The sequence below is a fragment of the Pelophylax lessonae genome (assembly GCF_965119305.1).
Source record: "Pelophylax lessonae genome assembly, chromosome: 2".
NCBI classification, from domain to species: Eukaryota; Metazoa; Chordata; class Amphibia; order Anura; family Ranidae; genus Pelophylax; species Pelophylax lessonae.
Window position 1 is genome coordinate 541,445,011 of NC_138769.1, and position 25,334 is coordinate 541,470,344.

At 39.6% G+C, this 25,334-nt stretch overlaps 1 protein-coding gene across 1 annotated transcript in view; it reads right to left on the minus strand.

Moving 5' to 3' along the window:
* Window positions 1-465: 465 nt before the first annotated feature.
* Window positions 466-25,334, minus strand: part of EPSTI1 (epithelial stromal interaction 1) — a gene marked incomplete at its 3' end in the record, with an annotated part of 197,043 nt that continues 172,174 nt past the window's right edge. Inside the window, exon 17 of the mRNA XM_082248135.1 lies at window positions 466-855. Coding sequence (XP_082104261.1) covers window positions 466-855 — 390 coding nt within the window. The remainder of the gene's footprint in view (window positions 856-25,334) is intronic.

The window sequence follows — 25,334 nt, forward strand, 5'->3', positions numbered from 1 at the left end:
TCCGCTGGTAGGGAAAGGCCACCTTCCCTGTACCATTATCTCTCCGGAATGGGCTCCCCAGCCCCGTCCGCTGGCGTCGGACGTAATTGTGATCCACGAGGGAGAGCCTAGGTGATGAGATCTGGAAAGATTCTTTGGATCTGTCCACCAATGTAGACTTCTGATTGTTGAAGCGGACAGGAGGATCCTTTGAGAGAGATGTAGTCTCGTGTATTAGACGGACGGAATCTTGATGTGAATGGTCTTGACTTGCGAGATCTTCTGTCCTGTGGAAGCATGCCTGATTTGCTGCCTGCCCCTCTAGAGATAGCCGTATCCAGCTTTTCTCCAAACAAAGCCTTTCCGTCAAATGGGATCTTGCACCAGTTTTGCTTGGATGCAAGATCGGCTACCCAAGGCTTAAGCCATAAGGCTCTCTTTGCCATTACGGAGTGGAGCATAGATCTGGCTGAACAGCGGATGGAATCAATCGCCGATGGAATCTTTTACGGTTTGCTTTAGCAAATCAACCACTTGTCTGCTTTCTTGCTCCCGATTGGCCGCATAGTCCATCAGACAATCCTTGCACACTAATTTATCCGGGAGGGGGGCTGCGCCACAAGCCCAACATTTCTTCCTGGAAGTATGAGGAGGGGGAGATGGGGAATAGTCCTGCCTCCTTGATCTTGACCTCCCGGATCTATGGTGTGAGGATCGGGATCTATAATCTGGACTGTCGTCATCTCGACGTCTTGAGGATCTTCCCAACTTCTTGGAATGGGCAGGGCTGGTGAGAGTGGGAAAAGAATTCCCATCACTCAAAAAGAACAGGCTCTCTTTTTTCTTGAATATACTCACGTGAAGTTGGTCCCATACCTATGAGAAGTGTGAGGATCTTGTGTACGAGATGAGTGACTCATGACGGCTTACAAGCAGCAGGGTCAGCTAAAGAGGGGAAGAGAGAAAAAAAGAAAGAGAGAGAGAGAAAAAAGGAAGACCCCCGTTTAAAAAGGAGAGAGAAAAAAAGGGGGGAGATAACAAGAAATAAATTTGTTAGACCCTGAGGTGCGAGAGACAGATTTTTTTCTTTTTTTCTTTTAAATTCTGAACACTTTTTTTTTTTAAAGAGAAAATTGCCCTACCTTAGGGCCAGGAAAGAGAGCACTGCAGGTCTTCTTTAAGAGGCAGCTCAAACTCAAATGAGCTGAGTGCCTCTTTAAAATAAGTGATCACAGGGGGAGGGGAGGGCCTAGGGAAAAAAAAAACCCCACCCTCATAGTTTAAGACCAAGTAAGGGAAAGCGAACATCGCTTTCCCTTAACAAAAATGCCCGCCGGGGAGACCAAGGCACTGCGCATGCGCCCACGCATGTGCAGTGCCTCCCGCGATACATCATTGTGGACGCCGGCCAGATCATGCCAAAGATGGCCGCCCGCTACCCACCGCGCATGCGCACGGGCGCCCGGCGGGGCCACACAAGGACGCCGCAGAAGAGCGCGCACTCGTATCCGAGACCTAAGGGAATACTGCGGCTGGGTGAGGCGACGCCGAACACCCTCTACACAGGCAATGAGACGCTGCAGCGGGCCAGGTAAGCTCTGAGGAAAAACTCTAACCTAAAACAGAAGAGGGAAAACGAAAATGAAAATAAAACAAGAGGACACATCTAAAAGGGAAGAAATTCATGAGGAAGGAATGCCAAATCCAACATAGCTATCTCAGAAAGATAAAATACTGCCCCACAGAGGGGGAGGATAATGGAAGAAAACATATGTAAATATTATATATCTCTTCTTTAACAGAAATAAATAAATAAATAAATAAATAAATAAATAAAGGGAAACACTGACCCAGCTGCTGAAGGTATCAAGACTCATCCATTAATGCCAGAAAAATGCAGATTGTGTTTCTTTGAGGAAACTCTGCCTTTGACCCCAAAAGATCCACAGAAGGGGTTCCCTGCTTTATTAGCGCTATGAGCGGCCCAAGAGCAGGGACTGCGTCTGGGAGAGGCTGAACCCAGCGGAAGCTGCCAAACAAAGTAAGGCAGAGGTAGGGACATGCTGCTAACTTTTCACCAGTTTCAGAGGTATGAGGGAAAAAAAAGGAGAATGCTGGGGGAGGGGGCCTTCTTGTCTTTTATGCTATGCACTAGTCCTGAGGGAGGAGTCGAGGCGGAGCTCTATCACTGGTATGCTGCCATGGAGGCACCAGGAAATATATTTGCCATCCTCCCTTGTTTGGCAGCATCTTCTTGTTAATTAATGATAGCCAATGAGGGCAATATGAAGTGCCCATAGAGGCTGTGTTAATAGTCACACTGGGACTTGTTGTCCCACCAATCCCTTTATAGTGCCCATTTGGGCTTTGTTTCTTTTAAAAGGGTACTTTATGCTAACACTTGGCCGTATACATATATATATTAGAGCTGCACGATTCTGGCAAAAATTAGAAACACGATTTTCTGGCTTAGAATGAAGATCACGATTCTCAAAATCGTTTTTATTTTAAAGATTTACAACCTCTGAACATTAGGTTATCTAACAAGATGGCAATAAAATATGCCATAACACTCTTTGCTTCAACCAAATGTAAAGAAATGTAATGAAAAAACAATGTAATGTGAAATAAAGCAATTTTAATTACATTCAGATATCTGCTGCCATAACCCTGATATTTAAAATCAAAAGACTGACGTAAATACGAGGTGGGCAGTCTGTAAGTGGTGCACTGCAGGCCTAACGCAATGGCACCCAGACCACATTTTTTTTCTGCGTGCCCTGGCCTGTACCCACCATAACATTGTGATGAGGTAGGTTGTGGTGCTTTGTGTAAAAAAAAATAGATATGCTGAATTTTATGCAACACAGTCACCGCACACTTCACTGCATGTCATTGAATATTAACTTGATTGAAGCATCATCTTGTAATGTGACACTTCAAAAAACAATTAAAAAAATATATAATCAATATAATAATAATAATTAATGAAATTATTATTTTCATTATATTATTTATTATATGAATTATATATATATATATATATTTATATATATATATTTTTTTTCATTTTATATATATATAAAATTAATATAGTGAAATTAAAAATGTAAAATTCATTACCCCCCTCACGTGATGGAAAGATAGTTCTTCATGCCATGAGTGCAGTATCCATGAGGCCTCTGAAGGTACCGCCCATCAGTAGATGCGGTGGCATCACGTTGTATCTCACTGCTGACATCAGTTACTGTATCGGCGGCGGCATCATTTGCGTTCCAGGCTGGCTCCAACGCAGCCGGCGGCTACCCCTACCGCCACTCAGAATCGCAGATATTCGTTATTGAGGTCGCATGGGGAGGGGGGTGAATCAAGATTGCGATTCTCCAACGATTAATTGTGCAGCTCCAATATATATATATATATATATATATATATATATATATATATATATATATATATATATATGTGCACACACACTGTCTGGCCAAAAAAAAAAAGTCATGACCTGGAATTAACTAAGCAACTAACTAAACTAAGCATGCAGTAATTATCCTATTGGATAGTTACTGCATGTGCCCAAAGAATGAGGTCAGCTGACTACCTGAATATACTGAATGACCAGATTATTCCATCAATGGGTTTTTTCTTCCCTGATGGCACGGGCATATTCCAAGATGACAATGCCAGGATTTATCAGGCTCAAATTGTGAAAGAGTGGTTCAGGGAGCATGAGACATCATTTTCACACATGGATTGGCCACCACAGAGTCCAGAACTTAATCACATTGAGAATCTTTGGGATGTGCTGGAGAAGGCTTTGCTCAGTGGCCTGACTCTCCCATCATCAATACAAGATCTTGGTGAAAAATGAATGTAACACTGGACAGAAATAAATCTTGTGACATTGCAGAAGCTTATCAAAACAATGCCACAGAAAATGCGTGCCGTAATCAAAGCCAACGAAATGTTAGAGTGTGTGCTCTTTTTTTTTTTTTGGTGGTGCCTTTTTTTGGCCAGGCAGTGTATATATATTTTTAAGATTTTAGCAGCTGTTATTTCTACAATTTCCAAAATGTATTTATTTTAAAAAATCACTACATGTCTCATCAGGTTTGTCAAACTTTTAGGGATGTGTTGAATATGTGTTGAATGCATAATAACACTGCACTATATTAAACCTACTTCTTATTATTTTGCCCAATATAGTTGAAAATGTATAATGCTTACACGTACTTTCCACTCACTCTCCGCTTGCAGTGCAGAGCTTGTCAATCATTGTAGCAAACTGTTTCCCTCCCTGTTGACTCATATACAGGCAAAGAGAAAATACATTTTTAGAAAGCTTTGCTAAGAGACAATTCTAGTGCATGGATAAACACTTGTTTAAAAAATACTTAGTGATTTTTTCATATCCCAGATGTGTATAATATTTGATCAAAAGGTAGAAATACACTTTCAGCCCACACTGATATATCACATTTTGATTTTTTCTTTTTTTCTTGAAGTAGGAAATTTAAAATGATACCACAACACAAACCACCACCCTATAACTACAGCTTACCTTCCTGTATTAAAAGACGTTAAAGACTAAAAATAAAACTTAGCTTTTTATAGCACAGCATTTTTTTGGCAATAAAAGTTGTAACTCTCCACACTTTGCCCAGTGTATGCTGTTTCTCCAAGATTATTTTCTGAGAACGTTCCTATATCTTTGGAACATGGTTTATCTCCTAAACAGGGATGCCTGCTATCTAATTTGTCATGTCCCCTAAAATGAGCGTAATCACTGCTGTTAAACTCTGTAGAAGTATACAGTAAAGTATAGTTCCTAAATCTTGTAATGCTTTTTTTCTCTTAATTTATCACAATCTTCTCTAAGTAAGAATCAGTGGCTGTTAATTTCATAACCAATAAAAACCATTGAGTTAGGCAGTCAATTTGTTTCAGTTCTGCTATTTTTACGTTGCAAAAACAGAAAAAATTGTTGAAGCAGTTGTATATGTGACACTGGTGAACATCTATCTCATAAGTGTCCCCTTGGAATTTCTCCTGCATTCGACTTTTAAAAGTGTTGAATTTCTCTTTACTTTTCCTCGATAAAACACTTTTTAATCTCTATAGTTTAAAGAGGCATTAAACTGTATGTCATTCCTTCCACTTTATCTATTGGGTTCTGTTTAACAAACAACCATTTATATCACAGAAGTCTATTAACAACACACTGGAGGTCAATTATGAACCAGCAGAGATTGAACTTTTTTCTTATCAGCAAATGTACTTACTTTTCAGTATAGTTTGTTACACTTGCATTTTTTTAAGGCTTGTAGCATACATATTTTGGTATTAAGGTTACCTTGCATTTACCAAGCCCTGGTGTAAAATTGGTATTTTATCTGGTTAGATTAGCATGACAATGCCTCTGTATTTAACCACTTCAGCTCTGCTGTTGCTGTCAAAATAAATAAAAAAAACGAAAGATGTAGTAAGATTTGTAAAATGCCCAACATTCTCAGCTGAAGGGCATCTTACAGAAACATTGGTATCTGCTTACACCTCCTTACATCTAGGTTTGTCTCGTCCCAACCAACTATGGTTTTTAGAAGAGCTTAGTCTCTTAAAGACAAATCTGTAGACAGTTACTTTCCAGGGACCAGTCTTAAAACCAATCCATTGAAGGGTACCTTCAAGTGCGGGAAGAGTGCCTACTACAAATACATCGACACTGCCAAAAACATCATCCTACCCAATGGGAAAAAATGATTTCCTAAGAAATTTGTCAATTGTCTAACAGAGGGGGTAGTATATTTCACGACTTGTGAGTGTGGTGCCTACAATGTGGGTAAAACTTTTAGAGAATTCTGGAGAAGAATCTATGATCATGTATATGCAATTAATATTGGAGATCTAAATACCCCTATTGGTAGGCATGCAGTGCAGACATATAAGTATCGCCCCTTCAAAGTATCATTTGTCGCTTTAGAACATATCCCACAGGACCCACGAGGTGGTGACTGGGACAGACTTATCCTCCAGAGAGAGATGCGATGAATACATTTGCTCAGGGCAACTAGTGCTCCTGGACTGGACTAAATGAATCCACCTCATTCAAACCTTTTTTGCCCATTTGAATGACTGTTATTTATATATTGCTTGTTTTGTTTATGTACACTGTATTACATATTTTTTTAACATAAACCAAAGACCAACGCCCCCTTTTTTTTTTTCTTCCCCCCAGAAGTTGCAAGTCCCCCTTGTGTTCTATGACTCTCCTGGCACTTCACATGCCCCTTTGCTATGCACGGGGAGATGGGGGGGGGGGGGTGGGGTGGGGGGCTTGACATCAAATGTATTGCGCCAGTCTTTTGCAATGGATATCATAGGGTTTGGTTTTTTGGGTTTTTTTTTTTATTTTTTTTATATTTTAGCCTTTCTGTCATCAGGATGGTCGGTATATATAATTGATTTTATGCTTTACCACATACTTTACATTTATATTTTGTTCTTTTATTCATTTATTTATTTATTTTTGTTTGGGTGGTTAGGTCTCTTTCGTTTTTGTGCTCTTGAGGCGGCCGTAGATGTTTCAAGTGGTAGGTAGCTCTCTGTAATTGATGTGCTCTCCTTCCGGCCCGGCTCCTTCATTCTGTCTCTTGTTCTGACTTCAAACTAGTGCTCAGCAGCCACGCCACACCAGGATTGTTTCGTCTCCACCGGACATGGCTAATTGGGAGGCCACTTCCAGTTTCCTCCCCACCTGCCATGAGCCGCATGGCGGATTCCGCCATTGTGATGGGGGGGGGGGGCAGGGTTTCCCAGTCCAGGGAGGTATATATAAGGCTCCCTGCTTCTGCGCGCGGTCTCTAATGTGGTAAGTCTTGCTGCCAGACCTCTCCAGCTCCAGACCATCGAGGTATTTATTCACTCTGCTATATGACTTTTTTTTTTTCACTTGGCACTTTACAATGTATAACAATGCACATCTTATTCAAAAGTACTGGCTATTTTCCTGTGTCACTTGAGCACTTTTTTGATAGTATGCTCTGTTGCATCCCTTCTGGATATATTTCTCACTATCATCTCCAGCAACTATCACACAGGGGTTATTCCCTCTAGGACTAGGTTGTGTTTTGTTACAGCCTTATCACTTGGTGCTTTTTAATGAACCACAATATATATATATTATTTTTTATTTATAAGCATGATTCATTGCCACTTGAGCACTTTTCTTTACATATAGTTTTTGTCTCATTTTTGTGGATTGTTTTATCATCACTTGTAGTAATTATCACACAGGGATTTTTCCCTTTAGGTATAGTGTTTTTATATTTTTCATCCCCCTTTTTTTCTGATGACATGGTTATTTTGTAGTTTTAGGATTCCATCTTCTGGCTTTTACATTCGGAGGCTTCGCCTTTTCATTTTTTTCTTGCTTGGTATCCCTTCGCTCCTCAACTCCCGGTGGGAACAGTTGCACTTGTTGAAAGGATCTTTCTTCTGTTGTTATGCTATCTATTGGAATGGACGTAGAGGAACAGTAACGGTTACATGAGAGGATTCTGAATACTTTAACTGTAAGTTGCTGATTGAATATGCAGACTTTTTCTTCTTCTTTTCTCTCCCCTCCCTTTTTTTTTTGGGGGGGGGGGGGTCTTTGCTTTATGTGTGTTCTTTTGTTTTCAGATTCATATCTGTGTTTCTCCTGATGAAGCAAACTATTGAATTTGCGAAATGCGTTGAGATCCATACAGCATAGATTGATGAAATAGATGAAGTGATATTTTGTATGTATTTTGTATTTCTTTCTTTTTTTTACTGATGATTACCATTGATATTGTCTAATTTTCTCCATGTATTTTTGTATATTTTTTATGTAATAAATTAATGTAATTTTAATATCTGTTGTGTGTCTCACAAAATTCCCTTGGGCCTTCATTTTCTGTCTTTGTGTCAAAATAAATAAATCAGTTCTGCAGCTGAATGGTGTACCTGCAAAGCAAACAACGGTTAAAGATAAAACACAGTATCAATAAAACATTAACTCAATAAAGCGAAGCATAAGGACAATCCGCCGCTATGTCCACCCCTGCCCCTATGCTTCGCCATGTATGCTCTTTTTTTAAACTGTGGTAGTGAAATCACCTCCCACAGCGCTGGAGTCGCTAATTTTACGTATTGAGAGCAAACTATGTTGCTGTCAAAATAAGCAAATCAGTGCTGTAGCTGAATGGCGTACCTGCAAAGCAAACAATGGTTAACAATAAAACACAGTAACAGTACAGTAAAACAGTGGAATTACATACCTGCAAAGCAAACAATGGTTAACAATAAAACACAGTAACAATAAAACATTACAGTATGGCATAAAATACACAGGGTTCGTACAGTCATTAAATTCCTGGAAAAGTCATGGGATTTTGAAATGGCATTTTCCAGGCCTGGGAAAGTTTTGGAAAATGACTGAACCCCACAAAGTTTTGGAAAAGTCATGGAATTGAGAAAGGCGCCACTGTGGAGCAGATGCTCAATAATTTTATTGACACATTTTACATGGTGTAAGCATCTATCTGCATAGGAGGTAGGCGTCCTTCCGAGTCCGCGGTTTTTCCCTGAGACTGGCCAGCAGCAGCCGAGAGATGACACTAGAGAACCAATCAGGGACTCACTTCTGATTGAGGCAGTGGTAAAGCGCAAAGTCACTGGAGTGCCGCATGAACGAGATTACACGGGGGTGCGGTAACCGGTTTCGGAGCACGCATGGTTAACTGGGAGGTGATCAGGGGGGTTAAATGTGTGCCTATGTGTACTGGTGTCAGTGTAGTGCTTGAGTACTCACTGTGATGCTCTCTTCTCTCACGCTGGACCCGAAAAGGGCTCCAGGAGAGAATATTGCATCATTTACTGTGCCTGTATTTACATTACAAAGGCACAGGACGTTCTGCAATTGGTCAGAACCAATCACCAGGCCCAGGCCATAAATCATTGGCCTGGATCTGATGACTGATGGGTTCTGATTCAAATAATGCGAGCATGCATTACATGCCTATACGTGATTTTGTGCAGCTGGGCTGCCCTGCCGCAGTATATATGCGGTGGGCAGTCCAGAACTGGTTAATGATAATTATTGTATAAGTTGCAATAGTAATAAAAGTATATGCTGGCAGTGATGATAGCAAAATATAATTAAACTATATATAAAAATATACTAAACCCACAACAGTCAAATCAGTCTTTATATACAGTAAAGCGTGCTTGCAATACTCACTGTAGAACCTGAGGGGTAATCTTCTGCATTGTGCAAAAAGGCTGTGTGATCCTGTCTTTTCTGATCCTCCCCTCCTTCCACTGACTCCAAACCATTTCCTGATAGAACAGAGCATTATGAGTCAGGCTGCACATGCTCAGTTTGCTGTGTATCCCTAGAGAGTTTCTTTTTTCTTGGGAGAGTGCATGTGATCAGCACAGGGCCAATCAGCACTATCCAGATAGAGGGTCTGGGGAAAATTAAAACTCCTCCTACAAGCTTTAATCAGGCAGTCATACAAGTCACAAGACTGCTATATACTGCTGATGAGAAAAGGTATTTACCAGTTTATATTTACTAAAATAATAGCATTTCCGTGTTCTGTGTACAGTGGGAGAGCAGATATAGTGAATGCAGGGTCCTGGGTTTAATAAAACTTTAACGTATAGTGGAAGCAAGTTATACTAAAGTGTATATTTGTAGTGTTAGCCACGTTATTCATACATAAGTGCCAACTAGCACCTATGTAAAAAAAAAAAAACATTCTTGTCCTTTAAGTTGACCCAGTAATGCATCTATAAATCGCAAACAGCAACAGCAAACCAACAAACAAAAAAATATTTTGTTTCACAAGTGAAAATAATAATCCGTTCACCAAATAATAATTAGTGATAACCACAAGGTAGATTTGTGGATGTCAACAGGCTATTAAAAAGAAAACTGCTCTACAAAAACTGCAATCAAGGGTTTCAATAACCCTCAATTTGCCCTCTTGATAGCTTTAAATCCCAGTCTAATTTTTCAGTTTTTTTATATGGTAGAATGCTCCCCAAATAAGAGGTTACTAGCCAGTCACAAGGTACCTCTTTGGTGCAGATCACTAAATTGTTTTTTGCTATAAAACTGGACACATGATTGAGGACTGGTCAAAACCTTAAGTTGCTCTTGTAGCCATAACCCCCACAAGGGCTGCTGGAAACAAGTCTTGCTTATCTGTTCAGAGTCTGGCAGCCCAGGTAGTAGTTTCAGGGCACACCGGCAAAATTCAAGCTTCGTCTAGGGGTGTATTTTTGAAGATTAATTGCAGGACTTGAACACAGGTGGGTAGAGGGATGAGGTTGCAGGATACTCCAAAAAACGCACACAGGTATTAGAGGACAAATTCTCAAGCAAAGTTCTGTTCCAGCACAGTAGCAACCCCGGTTGTGCTAGAAGTAGAGGGAAAGCCAGCTAGTCTGCCACTCTATGCAAGCAGTCCCAATTTTTGCAGCGACCTCTAGGGTCTAACCCTCAAGATACATGCACACCTGGTGCTCTTAGCAAAAAGTCCCACTAACAAGGTCCATAGGCAGCTCACCAACCAGCTCCCCTGCAACACTTCTCAGTGAAAGGATAGACTTTCCAGTACAGCTTTCACAGTTGGCTTCTTCCAGCAAGTTTTTTTAAGTCCAACTTCCACCAGGCCGTAGGCCTTAGCACATGCAGAGGTCTAACAGCAGCAGCTCTTTTGTAACACACAGGCTGCCTCCCACCAAAGAGAAACAAGGAGAGAGAGCTCTGATCAGACACTCCCAAACATTTATCTTCTGACCAGCCACACCTTCTGGGATCCAATAAATACTCATAGCCCAGGAATTGATCCTCCCACACTATTTCTGAGGCAGGCAGGAGCAATCAACCCCCAGATTTAGGGAGAGACTTGACTAGACCTGGAAAAAAATTGCAGCTCAGCTGGAAACAGAAGAGCAAAAGTTTTAATTTAAACAGCCTAGGGCAGGGGCACTATACTAATTTCTGGTCCCTTCAGTCTTAAATGGAAGCAGAACACCTGTGAACAGGGAAAATATAATGTTTATTATAAGTTCTCTATACAGAAACCACAACCTTTTCAGTGACTGGCTGATCCACAAATCTTAATTTGAGCTTTGTCTCTTTGTAAATCAGGGAGGGTATAGCTGGATTCAGTCATTTCGTTTCCTCCTTTCTGTGTTTTTTTCCCTGCTTCTATTCTCCAATGGTAGTCTTTATCTCTGTGCATTCTTTTATATCTACATATGGCTTTAGACTGTATCTCAAACCTTCTCCAGACTTGTATTTCATCTGCATATGGCCTGGGGATATTTAGTGGTTATTTGTCATTAAGCAACAATTTTCTTTGACTCTCTGTATTTTTTTTATCTGTACTGGCTCAAACTTCCATGTCTTGTGTGATCTGGTGTTTGGGTCCTGCCTTTCTGACTTAGGTAATTTCTCCTGGCCACTGATATAGGGCCCCATCTTCAGTTCCATCTCCTATAAGCCACATACACAAGGTGCTTGGCTCTAATCTCCCCCAATGTACATGTGCAGAAAACCACAGCCCATTACTAGCCAATGCCCCTTTTCCAGAGAATTAAGTTGCTAGGAGTTCTATAAAATTCTGAATATTCATACTAATGAATTACTTCCAATATATAGTCATGCTAAAAGTGTATAAATTATTTGCAAAGGTCATTTTGTATTGCTACTGCATGAAAAAGAGATTATTTTTTGGGTTTTTTTTTCTTTAAATTTCCAACCACTCATTAAAATGTTTTAAATCGATTTTCGGCTCCTCCTATTGATGTATCCAATCCCCTATTAAACCTCTAGGAAGAGTCCAAATTCCTGCAGATTTTAGTTTTTTGTTTTGTTTTATATATCATGTGATGTTGGGCATTTCATTTAAACCCCTCTTATTATGAATTTCTTATAAATCTATCTCTAAGGGCTCTTTCACACGGGTGGTCCGATCAGATCCGCCTGTCAGTTTTTTAGGCGGATCTGATCGGATGCCCCATTCAGCCCTATGGCGCAGCGGATGTCAGCGGTGACATGTCCGCTGACACCCGCTGCCATCCACATCCGATCCTGTCCGTGAAATCTGGACGGATGGAAACCCTATTTTCCATCCATCCTGGGGATCGGATCGGATGGGATCGGATGAGAGCGGACAGGCGGTCCGCTCTCATCCGACTCCCCATAGACAGCAGCGGGGGCTGTGACACCTCCCTCTCCGCACAGCAAGCGGAGACGGAGCTGTCATCCGCCGCCTCAGCGGGGATCGGGGATCGATCCCCACGGAGCAGCACGGATCTGCCTACGGAGGCGGACCGTGTGAAAGAGCCCTAAAGTTTGTAGACGCGATAACTTTTGCGCAAACCAATCAATATTCGCTTATTGGGACATATTGGCCTGAATTTATAAAAACGTTGATTTTTTACATTTTTTACTAAGTGTGTTTTATAGCAGAAAGTAAGAAATATTGTTTTTATTTTTCGAAATTGTCGGTCTTATTTTGTTTATAGCGCAAAAAATAAAAAACGCAGGGGTGATCAAATACCACCAAAAGAAAGCTGGGAAAAAAAGGAACATCTATTTTCTTGGGGTACAGTTTCACAGCAGCGCACAATTGTGAGTTAAAATAACGCAGTGGCGTATCGCAAAAAATGCCCTTGAAGGGGGGGAGGGGTAAACCTTCTGGAGCTGAAGTAATTAATAAAGTGTGTCACACATGGCGAGGGCCAAGCAGATCATTTTCTGTGATCATTATTTTTTTCATACAGTGCTAGTTTAAAAACATTTCTATTGTATAAACGCAAGGGAGTTGATTTACTAAAACTGGAGAGTGCAAAGTCAGGTGCTGCTGTGCATGGTAGCCAATCAGCTTCTAACTCCAGCTTGTTCAATAAAGCGTTGACAAAAATAACTTTAAGCTTACTTGTTTCTATGCAGAGATGCACTCTCCAGTTTTAGTAAATCAACCCCACTGTGTTAGTGCTGCTCTTGTTCCTTATAGATGTTTGTAAACTAGGAGCACTAATGAAGGTATGTATTAAATTGTGTGTAAAGCAAAGAAACTAAGGGTTAATAACTTTTTCAAAGTTTCAAGGTAACTTATAGTAAACTTATAATAATATAACAGTAATAAACTAAAAATGATTTCAGTGCTAACTCTGGTAATAACATTTACTCATGAACAGTAACCTCCTCACCTAATGTATTTGTACACCTCTGGAACATTCATTTTATAGAACATTCAGCTACATCTTTAGCCACATAGCATACTTTGAAACAGAACATGTCATGACCTTATGAATGAATGACAGCCACAACAAAGTAACATATTGTATTCCGCAGGAAACAACTGCAACCTGTAATAAAAAAGAATTGTGTTTTTCTAGTTTCTTTCACTGTTCACATACAGATTCCTAACACCTAGATATGAAATAAAAATCCATGCTACTTGTACTCACTATTGCTTATTTCAGTCATTGTCATCAATTGTTTTTGCTGCCAAGGCTGCAAACAAGGCATATATGCAATATATAGTTTTTAACTTTGTGACAGAAATTTCATGGACTTAATAAATTTAGAATTTTTTTTAACTGTACAAGTTTTACTGATACTTTAAAAGCCTCTGTCTTCTTGTGAGGTTTTGTCCCATCAAACTTCCCTTTTGATTTATTTTTGAATGCCCGAGTTGGCAGGGCATTCGACTGTTTGTGTGGCCTCGCTGAACGCCCCACAATGCACTGCATGCGGCAGAGTGAATTGTAAGCCCTGATTGGCTGAAGCAATGAAGGCTTTGCCCAATCAGGTCACAGACCACTGTCAGAGCCATGATTTGAGAAAGTCATGATGACTTTCAATGAGCCCAATCATGCCTCATTGCTCATAGACCCACCCCACACTATAAAAGGGTTCCTTCCCAGAGGAGTCATTTGCAGTGTGATATTGAAGTGAAGATAGATAGACCAAGACTCTGTTCTTTGCTACAAGTGAGTTTGTTTTCTATAGCGTGCTATTGTAATTCTATTGTGAGTGAAGAGTGTCAGTGTAATTTTAACATTGTGATGGTGCAGCGTCAGTGTAGTGTAGTCAGTGTAGTGTGTCCATACAGTTTTACTGTGCTGTCAGTGTAGTGTCAGGGCAGTTTTACTGCAGTATTTTGAAGTGTATCAGTGTAGTGTGTCAGGGCAGTTTCACTGCAGTATATTGTAGTGCATCAGTGCAGTTTTACTGCAGTACATTGTAGTGCGTCAGTGCCGTTTTACTACAGTATATTGAGGTGCAACAGGGCAGTTTTACTGCAGTACATTGTAGTGCATCAGTGCAGTTTTACTGCAGTATATTGTAGTGCATCAGTGCAGTTTTACTGCAGTATATTGTAGGGTGTCAGTGCAGTTTTACTGCAATACATTGTAGTGCATCTGTGCAGTTTTACTGCGGTATATTCAAGTGTGTCAGTGTAGATTTACTCCAGTATACTGTAGTGCGTCAGTGCAGTTTACTCCAGTATAATATAGTGCATCAGTGCAGTTTTACTGAAGTATATTAAATTGTGTGAGTGCAGGTTTACTGCAGTACTATTTAGTGTGTCAGCGCAGTTTTACTGCAGTATATTGTAGTGCATCAGTGCGGTTTTAATGCAGTATAATGCAGTGCGTCAGTGCAGTTTTACTGCAGTATATTGTAGCGTGTAAGTGCACTTTTACTGCAGTATATTGTAGTCTGTTAGTGCAGCTTTTCTTCAGGATATTGTAGCGCGTCAGTGCAGTTGCACTACAGTATATTGTAGTGCGTCAGTGAGGTTTTACTGAAATTTATTGTAGTGTGTCCGTGCAGTTTTACTGCAGCACATTTTAGTGCGTCAGTGCAGTTTTACTGCAGTATATCAAAGTGCATCAGTGCAGTTTTACTGCAGTATATTGTAGTGCATCTGTGCAGCTTTACTACAGTATAATGTAGTGCGTCAGTGCAATTTTGCTGCAGTATATTGAAGTGTGTCAGTGCATTTTTTCTGCAGTATATTGAAGTGTGGCAGTGCAGTTTTACTGCAGTATATTGTAGTGTGTTAGTGCAGTTTTACTGCAGTATATTGTCATGCGTCAGTGCAATTTTACTGCAGTATATTGTAGTGTGTCAGTGCAGTTTTACTGCAGTATATTGTAGTGTGTCTGCGGAGTGTGTCTATGTAGTGCGGTGTTTTACACCACATTACATAACATTTAATGATGTATACCCCCTTTTCTTTTTTCTTTTTTGGTGGTTGCTGCGTGTTAATTTTTTTTTTTGTCTCTGGCCTGTCCCCTTTTTTTTTTTTTTTGGACCCCCATTTTTTCTGACTGTGGCGTTTTTGTTCCCCCTTTTTTTATATTGTTTTGACATTTCTGTCAGCGGCAGTCCTCAAGGTAAAGTTCACAAACACCTCTTTCCATTGATTAAAGTGCATTCAATTATACATTTCCCCATCTCTACTACATTTCGGTAATAAGTCCCCCTCCCATCATGTCTGGTAGGCCAACAAGGAGAGGCAGACATTCTCATGTCACAGTGAGGGGGCCAGCAGCGTATGTGTCCATAGGCAAAGGTGGATGTGGTCTGTCCTCAAGCATTTCTCTATTTAGTAATGTTGCCGTGCTATCCAGCCACAGCATGCAGAGTAGGTGGTGGACTGCCTTACTAAACCATCCTCATCCTCCTCATACTCTATCACCCAAGCTGAGACTAGTACGCAGTCCACCGCAGCTGCCAGAGTGGCTTATTCTGCTTCCTTGTCCACAGCTACTCCTGCTATAGCCCCAGCATCATGCATAGAGGGGTCAGCTGAGTTTTTTTAACACAGCTTCAGCCAACTCCCACTCCTTTATAAATGTCATTTTTGCTGCAGCAGGTTCTATGCATGGTACAGATAAGCCACTTTGCAGGCAGACTAAGGGGACCCCCCAGGCACTATATTTAAAGGATTTTTTCAGTTCTATTGTTTCACTTTAGTATTGATAAATCACTGCTTATTTAAAAATTATCATTTTTTAAACTTTTTTTGCATTAATACCTCTCCCCCAGGGCAGTACCCAGACACCCAAACCTTTTGTATGCCCAGTAACTTGCATTTAAGCCTTCAAAATGGGCACTTTTTTTTTTTCCAGTTCGGGTCCCATAGACTTTATTGGGGTTCGTTGTTGGGCTACAAACTTTTGCGATGTTCGAAAGTTCTGGTGCAAACCGAACCAGGGGGTGTTTGGCCCATCTCTGGTGGCAAGGCTTGGGAGGGCCTGATGACTACATTTCAACAAACTCAGATTGAGTCTGTATCAAATAAAAAAAACATTGAGAATTTTGTAAAGACTTTTAGAGAAAAATTCTCTTGTTTTTTGGCACAAGAAATATTTTGACAAATACAAAATGAAATCACGACATGAAGACTACGTATGCAAATTTTTTCCCAATTTAAAAAAGATTGATCCAGCTTTAAAATCATCTGGGGAATCAAATCTACAGTCTTGCTCCATTGGTATAATGTCCTTATTAACACTGAATTAATAGAATTAGACAGTGAAGGGGTTATTAACTAAAACTGGAGCGTACAAAGTCTGGTAAAGCTCTGCATAGAAACCAATGAGCTTCCAGGTTTTATTGCCAAAGCCTATTTGAACAAGGTGAACTTAGAAGCTGATTGGTTACTATGCACAGCTGCACCAGATTTTGAGTGCAATGGTTTCAGTAAATCTTCCCCTAAGATTCAAAAATGGTATATGGAACACCGGGTTCTTCTATCGGTCACCTCCTTTGGTGGATGGGAGAAAGAGCTGAGAGAACACCTGAAGAAGTATGCCAGTTATATCATAAATTCCAAGGAGAAGACATTTCTAAGAGACAAATTGGCCTACAAATTAGTTAGGAAGGGCACATAAGTGGCCTGAAAAAACATGAGGTAGAAGATTTGAAACTTGAAATATGGATAACGATGATTTTAACAGATCTTCATTTTCTTCAGTGCGTTTAAACTTCAGTCAAGAAAAAAGATCCTCTCAGGATTCCTAGAAAAGAAAAAGTAACGGGGATGTCTCTATTCACAATGTACCTAAGCGCACTAATACTCCGGCATGCACTAAAAAATTGCAGGTTTTACAACAGAAGCAGAAGGAGGGGGTGACTAGGCAAGGCGAATAATGTTCAAAGTAACCTAGATGTGAATCATCTATATTGCAGAATGGTATAACCAATGACATGTGTGCACTCAAAGACTTGGAGGATCTTTGGGAGGAGGGTAATAGAGATGAAGACTACACTTTAACTCTAGAAGATTTGACACCCTTTACGACCAGGCCCTTTTTTGCTATTTGGCACTTCGCTACTTTACTGGCGATGCTGTACCCAATCAAAATATATGCAATTTTTTTTCACACAAATAGATCTTTCTTTTAGTGGTATTTGATCACTGCTATCTATCTATCTATCTATCTATCTATCTATCTATCTATCTATCTATCTATCTATCTATCTATCTATCTATCTATCTATCTATCTATCTATCTATCTATCTATCTATCTATCTATCTATCTATCTATCTATCTATCTATCTATCTATCTATCTATCTACATAAATAGATATATATAGATATATATGTATTTATTTTTACACAAAGTTGTCACTTTAATGTGATATTTCTCACACATGCCATGAAAAAAATTAAATTAAAAAAGAAAATAAAAATAACATTTTGTTTTCTTTCTTCATTCTCCAAATGAGATCTGCAAAATACTCCCCATTCCTCTTAGCAAATACCTTGGAGTGTACTTTCCACAAAGGGGTATTTTGGGGGTGTTTTGTACTATCCTGGCATTTCAGGACCTCTGAAACTGTGACAGGTAGTCAGGAAGTAAAACGAAGAAAAATCGCCCTTTGAAAGCCTGAAGTTGGTAATTGGATTTTGGGCTCCTGTACGCAGCTAGGTTGCCAAAAAGTTTCTCACATATGGTATCCCCATACTTTGAAGAAGCAGCAGAATGTGTTTTGGGGTGTAATTCCACATATATCCATGGTATGTGTGAGAAATACCTCTGTTATTTTCCAAAAATTTGTGGCAACTGGCAAAAAAAATCTTCCTTGGACTCAACATGCCTTTCAGTAAATACCTTGGGATAGCTAGTTTCCAAACATTTTGGGGGTGTTTTAACTGTCCTGGCATTTTATGCCGAACATTAGAAGCTTCTGTCACTCACTACCTACTCTTCTAACCACTTGAAGACCAAGCCTTTTCTGACACTTTTTTGTTTACATTTAAAAAACAGTAATTTTTGCTAGAAAATCCTTGGAACCAACAAACATTATAAAGAGAATGAAAATGGTGGGTGTCAAACAGTATTTGCGCATTCGTTTTTCAAATGCAAATTTTTTGGGAAAAAAAACACTTTTTTAAATTTTTAATGCACATAAACACAATATATTGCCCAATTATTTGTTAATATTTATTATACCAAACATGCAGTAAAATTCACCGTCTTTAAACAATTAAAGTGCTTGTGTTGAAAAACTTTTAAATGGCTTGGAAGTGCAATCCACAATTAAACAACTCCCAAAAGTGGAAAAGTGCAGAAATCCAACGTCTCTGAACCATTAAGGTGTACAGGTAAATCGCTCAGTGTGTGTCCTTGCCTTTAATCTTGTGCTCAGATCACCAGGTGAAGTGCTTGCTGACCTCAATTGTAGACCCACTAGGGGTCGACTCAGCAAATAATGAAAGTACTCTCTGGCATCAAATCGCTAAACAGCTCCACACCCCTTAGTAGTGCTCCAGAATGACATATAAGAAGAAAAAGACAATCTCCAATAGTGCAGTACCTGAGTTAGAAGTTACAATTAAAACATAATCTCAGCTTCATACATTACACTCAGATTTATTAGAAGAAAAAACAGCATATAAAAACAATTCCAGCAGTATTCCAATATGTAGCATCAAACCTGCCCACCGCTTGGTACCTCTACGTGTTACGCCACATTCCACGTGGCTTCAACTAGAGTTCCTCGAGTTCCTCCAGTTGAAGCCACGTGGGTGCACGATGGAGTACTGTACGGGCATGCAGGCATTACCATCGCCCTCAAGTCCTTGCAACGTCATGTTTGGTGGCCGGGAAGGAAAGAGGATACAATAGACTATGTAGCTGCCTGTCCAACTTGTGCTGCCAATAAACTACCTTGCACATTACCCCCTGGATTACTTCAGCCACTAAGCACACCTCGGCAGCCCTGGACCCATATTACTATAGATTTTATTACAGATCTTCCTAAATTTAATGGTAAGACTGCTATATCGTCATAGTGGATAGTTTTTCTAAGATGTCTCACTTTTTACCACTGTCAGGACTACCTTCAGCTCTAATTCTCTGCACTCTTCCTATCCCATATCGTCAGGCACCACAGTATACTTATCAGCATAGTTTTGGACTGTGGTTCCCAGTTTGAATCCCAATTTTGAAGATCCTTTTGCAAAAATGTAGGGAGTATGGTGTCCCTCTCTACTTCACACCCCCCACAAACTGATGAACAAACTGAGCGTATGAACTAGGGATCGACCGATATTGGTTTTTCGTTGCCGATACCGATATTTTTGCCATCGCATATCGGTATCAGCCAATATGGGCCGATATTTTGTACAACTTATGTCACGGTCCGAGACTAGTCTTCTCCTCCAACTAGGTGGTGATGCTCATGTAAGGGTAAAATGATGTCACATAGCATAATTCCGTTTACAAATGTTATTGAATATAAAAAAGACAGAGGTTGTGGGACTTTGAGGGAGGTCAGTTGTTAACAAATATTAAAAGGTACTATGATATGTCACAAAAATGAATAAATAATTTATTTATTGCATATTGTATGGAGAGTACAGTAAAAATATCCGTATGTCAAGAACTGAACATGAGGTATATAAATTCATAAAAATATATTTACATAAAAATCAATCAATGAATACATAAATCCGTCAATACATTATATAAATAAACAACATGTAAATCAGTCTTCAAATTGTATATCTTCATATCTTATAGGCTCTACGCGTTTCGTGGCTCTATGTCCACTCATCAGGAGCAAATTTGAAATTCTGAGTCTGTAAATGTAAATTAACAATATAGTGTAAACTGTATGTAGAAAAGATAACAAAAATGACCATTGCTCCACTGTAAATAAAAACAGCTACTTACTATGGTAGCCCAAAAGTAAAAAGTTCCGAAAGGGAGGGAGGTCGCCAACACACAGCAATCGTCTAACTTACTATCACACATATCCTCCATTCTTGATCATTTTTTTTTTTTGAATATATTTTGTCCTTATATCACATATGACAAAAAATGGATATACTGCTTGATTATTATTTTATTTCCTCAACAATCTTTTTCAGATTATTATTATAACTTCTGGTCAAGGATATATTTTTCTCTACCACTGACGATTTCTGTGATGTTTCTACCTACACTCCACACTTGGGTTTAGTTCAGCTTCCCCTCCATCTCTTGCTCCTCATGTTCTGGCCTCGGCCAATCTACCCGCCTCAGCCCCGGGTTAGACGATTGCTGTGTGTTGGCGACCTCCCTCCCTTTCGGAACTTTTTACTTTTGGGCTACCATAGTAAGTAGCTGTTTTTATTTACAGTGGAGCAATGGTCATTTTTGTTATCTTTTCTACATACATTTTACACTATATTGTTAATTTACATTTACAGACTCAGAATTTCAAATTTGCTCCTGATGTCCTGATGAGTGGACATAGAGCCACGAAACGCGTAGAGCCTATAAGATATGAAGATATACAATTTGAAGACTGATTTACATGATGTTTATTTATATAATGTATTGACGGATTTATGTATTCATTGATTGATTTTTATGTAAATATATTTTTATGAATTTATATACCTCATGTTCAGTTCTTGACATACGGATATTTTTACTGTACTCTCCATACAATATGCAATAAATAAATTATTTATTAATTTTTGTGACATATTATAGTACCTTTTAATATTTGTTAACGACTGACCTCACTCAAAGTCCCACAACCTCTGTCTTTTTCCTACAATTACCAGGGATGGAGGTCCATTTATTATCTACACTACAGATCATGAACCCCCCTCTTCCTTCTGAAATTATATAGACTTAATAAATTTAGAATTTATTTTAACTGCATAAGTTGTATTGGTACATTGAAAGCCACTTTCTCTTCTATTTGTGCTTTTTCAAATCATCCTTTTGGGTGTTAGTACCTTGATGTAGCTTGATGAGTCTTATATTGTAATGATCTACAACTAAGGCACATTTACAGAACAGCTTTCAATAATCGTGTGCTATGGTGTACACTTATATTGTTAAAAATGTGTTCCTAAGGTTTCTTTGCTTTTAGTTTTGAATACAATAGGAAATGTTTTTTTTTTTTTGGCTTTGTGGAAAGATTTCCCTTCACTCTCTATCCCCAAAACACTGCAGGAAGTGAAAGGAGATCTCTCCAAAGCAAGGAAATATACCCTCCTAAATAGTTGTCATTAGGAGGGGTTCACACATTGGAATACTTCTCCTCCATTTCCTTGACAACTCAAAAACTATGGATTGCCTGTCACTACTGTACCAGAGGTCAGGGTCAGTACGATCAGCAGTGATCATTAATCTTCCCAGCGGGTACACTGACAGCCAAATTCTATCCCCTCCCAAGAAATAAAAGTTTGGGTTCTGCATATACTTTAGGTATACTTCTGAAACTTTGTCATTTGACATAACAGTGCTCATTGTGTCCTTTCTTAGTACTGGTAAGCAAGTGTTAGATTAGGGACAGAGACTCTGCTTGTTGGGAAGAGTTATTATTCCATGGACTGGTTCCTGGCAAGTAGGGTCAGGGACATTCCCTGTACAGGGGAAATCTTCCAGTGTCTGGACCAGTAAACTGGGCTCTTCTTATCAGCATCAGAGTACCGTTCCAATACTTCTAAAACTGCCACCCCTTTAGCAGAAGTTGTTCTCCGGTGATATACAGCGGTGATCGAAAGTTTGGGCACCCCAGGTAAAAATTTGTATTAATGTGCATAAAGAAGCCAAGGAATGATGGAAAAATCTCCAAAAGGCATCAAATTACAGATTAGACATTCTTATAATATGTCAACAAAAGTTAGATTTTATTTCCATCATTTAAACTTTCAAAATAACAGAAAACAAAGAAAATGGCGTCTGCAAAAGTTTGGGCACCCTGCAGAGTTAATATCTTGTACTGTCCCCTTTGGCAAGTATCACAGCTTGTAAACGCTTTTTGTAGCCAGCCAAGAGTCTTTCAATTCTTGTTTGAAGTATCTTTGCCCATTCTTCCTTACAAAAGTCTTCCAGCTCTTTGAGATTTCTGGCCTGTCTGTCACGCACTGCTCTTTTAAGGTGTATCCATAGATTTTCAATTATGTTGAGGTCAGGAGATTGTGAAGGCCATGGCAAAACCTTCAGTTTACGCCTCTTGATGTAATCACCTGTGGATTTCAAGGTGTGTTTAGGATCATTATTCATTTGTAGAAGCCATCCTCTCTTCAGCTTTTTCACAGATCGCATCACGTTACCATCCAAAATTTGCTGAAATTTTATTGAATCCATTTTTCCTTCTACTCGTGAGATGTTCCCTGTGCCATTGGCTGCAATACAACCCCAAAGCATGATTGATCCACCCCCATGCTTAACAGTTGGACAGAGGTTCTTTTCATTAAATTCTGTGCCCCTTCTTCTCCAAACGTACCTTTTCTCATTCCGGCCAAAAAGTTCAATTTTAACCTCATCGGTACACAGAACTTGTTTCCAAAATGCATCAGGCTTGTCTATATGTTCATTTGCAAAGTTCAAACGCTGATTTTTGTGGTGAGGACGTAGAAGAGGTTTTTTTCTGATGACTCTTCCATGGAGACCATATTTGTACAAATATCTCTTTATAGTCGAATAGTGTAACACAACTCCAGTGTCTGCCAGATCTTTCTGGAGGGATCATGCAGTTAAACGTGGGTTTTGAATTGTTTTTCTCACAATCCTGCGAGCTGTTCTGTCTGATATTTTTCTTGGTCTTCCAGATCTTGCTTTAACTTCCACTGTTCCCGATGACTGCCATTTCTTAATTACATTCCGAACAGAGGATATTGACATCTGAAAACGCTTTGCTATCTTCTTATAGCCTTCTCCAGCTTTGTGAGCATCAACTATTTTCAGTTTCAGTTTTCTAGACATCTGCTTAGAAGATCCCATGGTGCTGATTGTTGGGGCAAGGTCAGATGATTCTGGGCATTTAAAACCTTTGAGATTGACATCACCTGGTCTTCCCAGATGATGATTGAGAACAATCCATGACACTGGCAGGTCTCAGCCTTGCAAAGGGGGCAGTGCATGCTATAAATTCTGCAGGGTGCCCAAACCTTTGCAGACACCATTTTTTTGTTTTCTGTAATTTTGAAAGTGTCAATGATAGAAATAAAATCTAACTTTTGTTGACATATTATAAGAATGTCTAATCTGTAATTTGATGCCTTTTGGAGATTTTTCCATCTTTCCTTGGCTTCTTTATGCACATTAATACAAATTTTTACCTGGGGTACCCAAACTTTCGATCACCACTGTAGGCTCAAGCCTGGTTACATTTTACAAATCCCAACTATTATATTGCTTAATACCAGTGCCTATAGAAATTATTTATTTCCTGGGAAGTTGTGCCTAGGTTGTGACAAATTGCAACACAGTCATTTTTAAGCAATGAAAATAGATACCAAATATTAACTAGCCAACGTTTTAGAACTTTTTATTCTGATTTAAACTAATGGAGGTGTCCCAAAGTTGTTTAAATTTACTCCTTGCCATATTAAAAGTTGCACGTGATCTTAGAAAACATTCAAACCAGTGGCGGCCCGTCCATTAGGGGCGCCCCCCCCTATCCATGCGTTCGGCCCCCTAATCTGCATGCAGGGCGTCAGATGCATGGATTCCAATGGGGGAATTTTTTTTTTTTTTTTGAAGCACATAATTAGAGCCAGAGGCTCTAATTGAATGTGAAGTAACACTTAAAAGAAGTGTACTCCCCGCGCCTGGTGTTTAAAATAAACAAAATATTAAAATATTAAAGTTATAAAGGCAGCAGCAGCAGTAGTAAAAAAGGTTTGTGAAAGAAAATAGTCCTATTTTGGACTATCTACAGCGCGTGCTGATGTTTATAAATATCACAATTGTGCCAAATACTGTGCGAACAATATATAATAAAGTGATCCCAATACTTGATCAATATTTTGTAAATGAAAAATAAAGATAAAATAAATAAATAAATAATTAATGTGACATACGAATCAATATTGTGACATAAATTGCATATAATAAATAAATATATATTTAAAAGTTCATCACGTGATATTAAATTAACGAGTGACAGTGAAAGTTCCAATTTTTAGTTTTCTTCAGTGCAAAAGGATTTCTTCAAAACTGGATTATAAAGTGAAGGTGCTCAGTGATATTTTCCACAATTATTGTGACTTTTCTTAAAAGTGCAGGTGCTGGTTTCCTTTATCCTGTGGTATGTTAGAAGATGGGTGACTTACCAGATGTAATGGGTCTCATATATCATATGATATTGAGACCAATCACGCTTGTAGGCCCTCAGGGCCACGGTAGGTCCCCTTGTGGTTCCTCCTGGATATGCAGGTGATAATTTCCTCCTCACCGCTCCATGTATCAGCATACAGTAGATGGGTAAAAGAGATAAAAAACTCCAGATAGTGTGATAAAGTTTTTAAAGGGTTTTATTCCCATAAAAGCAGGTTTTCCAATTAAAATAATCGGCAATTGTAGGCAAAAATGGGCTAAAATTCCCGTGACATTAATGTACAACCATGCAGAGTGGCGAGCGGAGGTAATTCCGGCTTGCGCTCCAGTGTACGTCACGTAATGCGTTCCACGTCCTGACACATTTCGTTGGCTTTAAAAAAGAGTGGGCTCGGGGTGCAGAGCACTGCTCCCTGAGCGCACCCAGTTGTGTGACAATAACAAATGAATATTCGCTATCGCCACACTGATTCTCCTCCCAGCCAATCAGGAAGCCAGTCCCGAGACCTGTTTCCCAATTGGCCGAGAAGGTATCCTATTGGCCAAGAAGGAGGGAGACTACGGCCGCCGATAGGGAATATGGAGACTGAGGGGGAAGCCGCCGCCGCTTCCTGTCAGTCCCGCGGAACAAGGTAAGTAAACTGGCATGGGGGTAGATATGGTGGTGTGGGCTGGAGAGAATGGGGGGGGGGTCCGTCTGCCACCCCCCCCCAA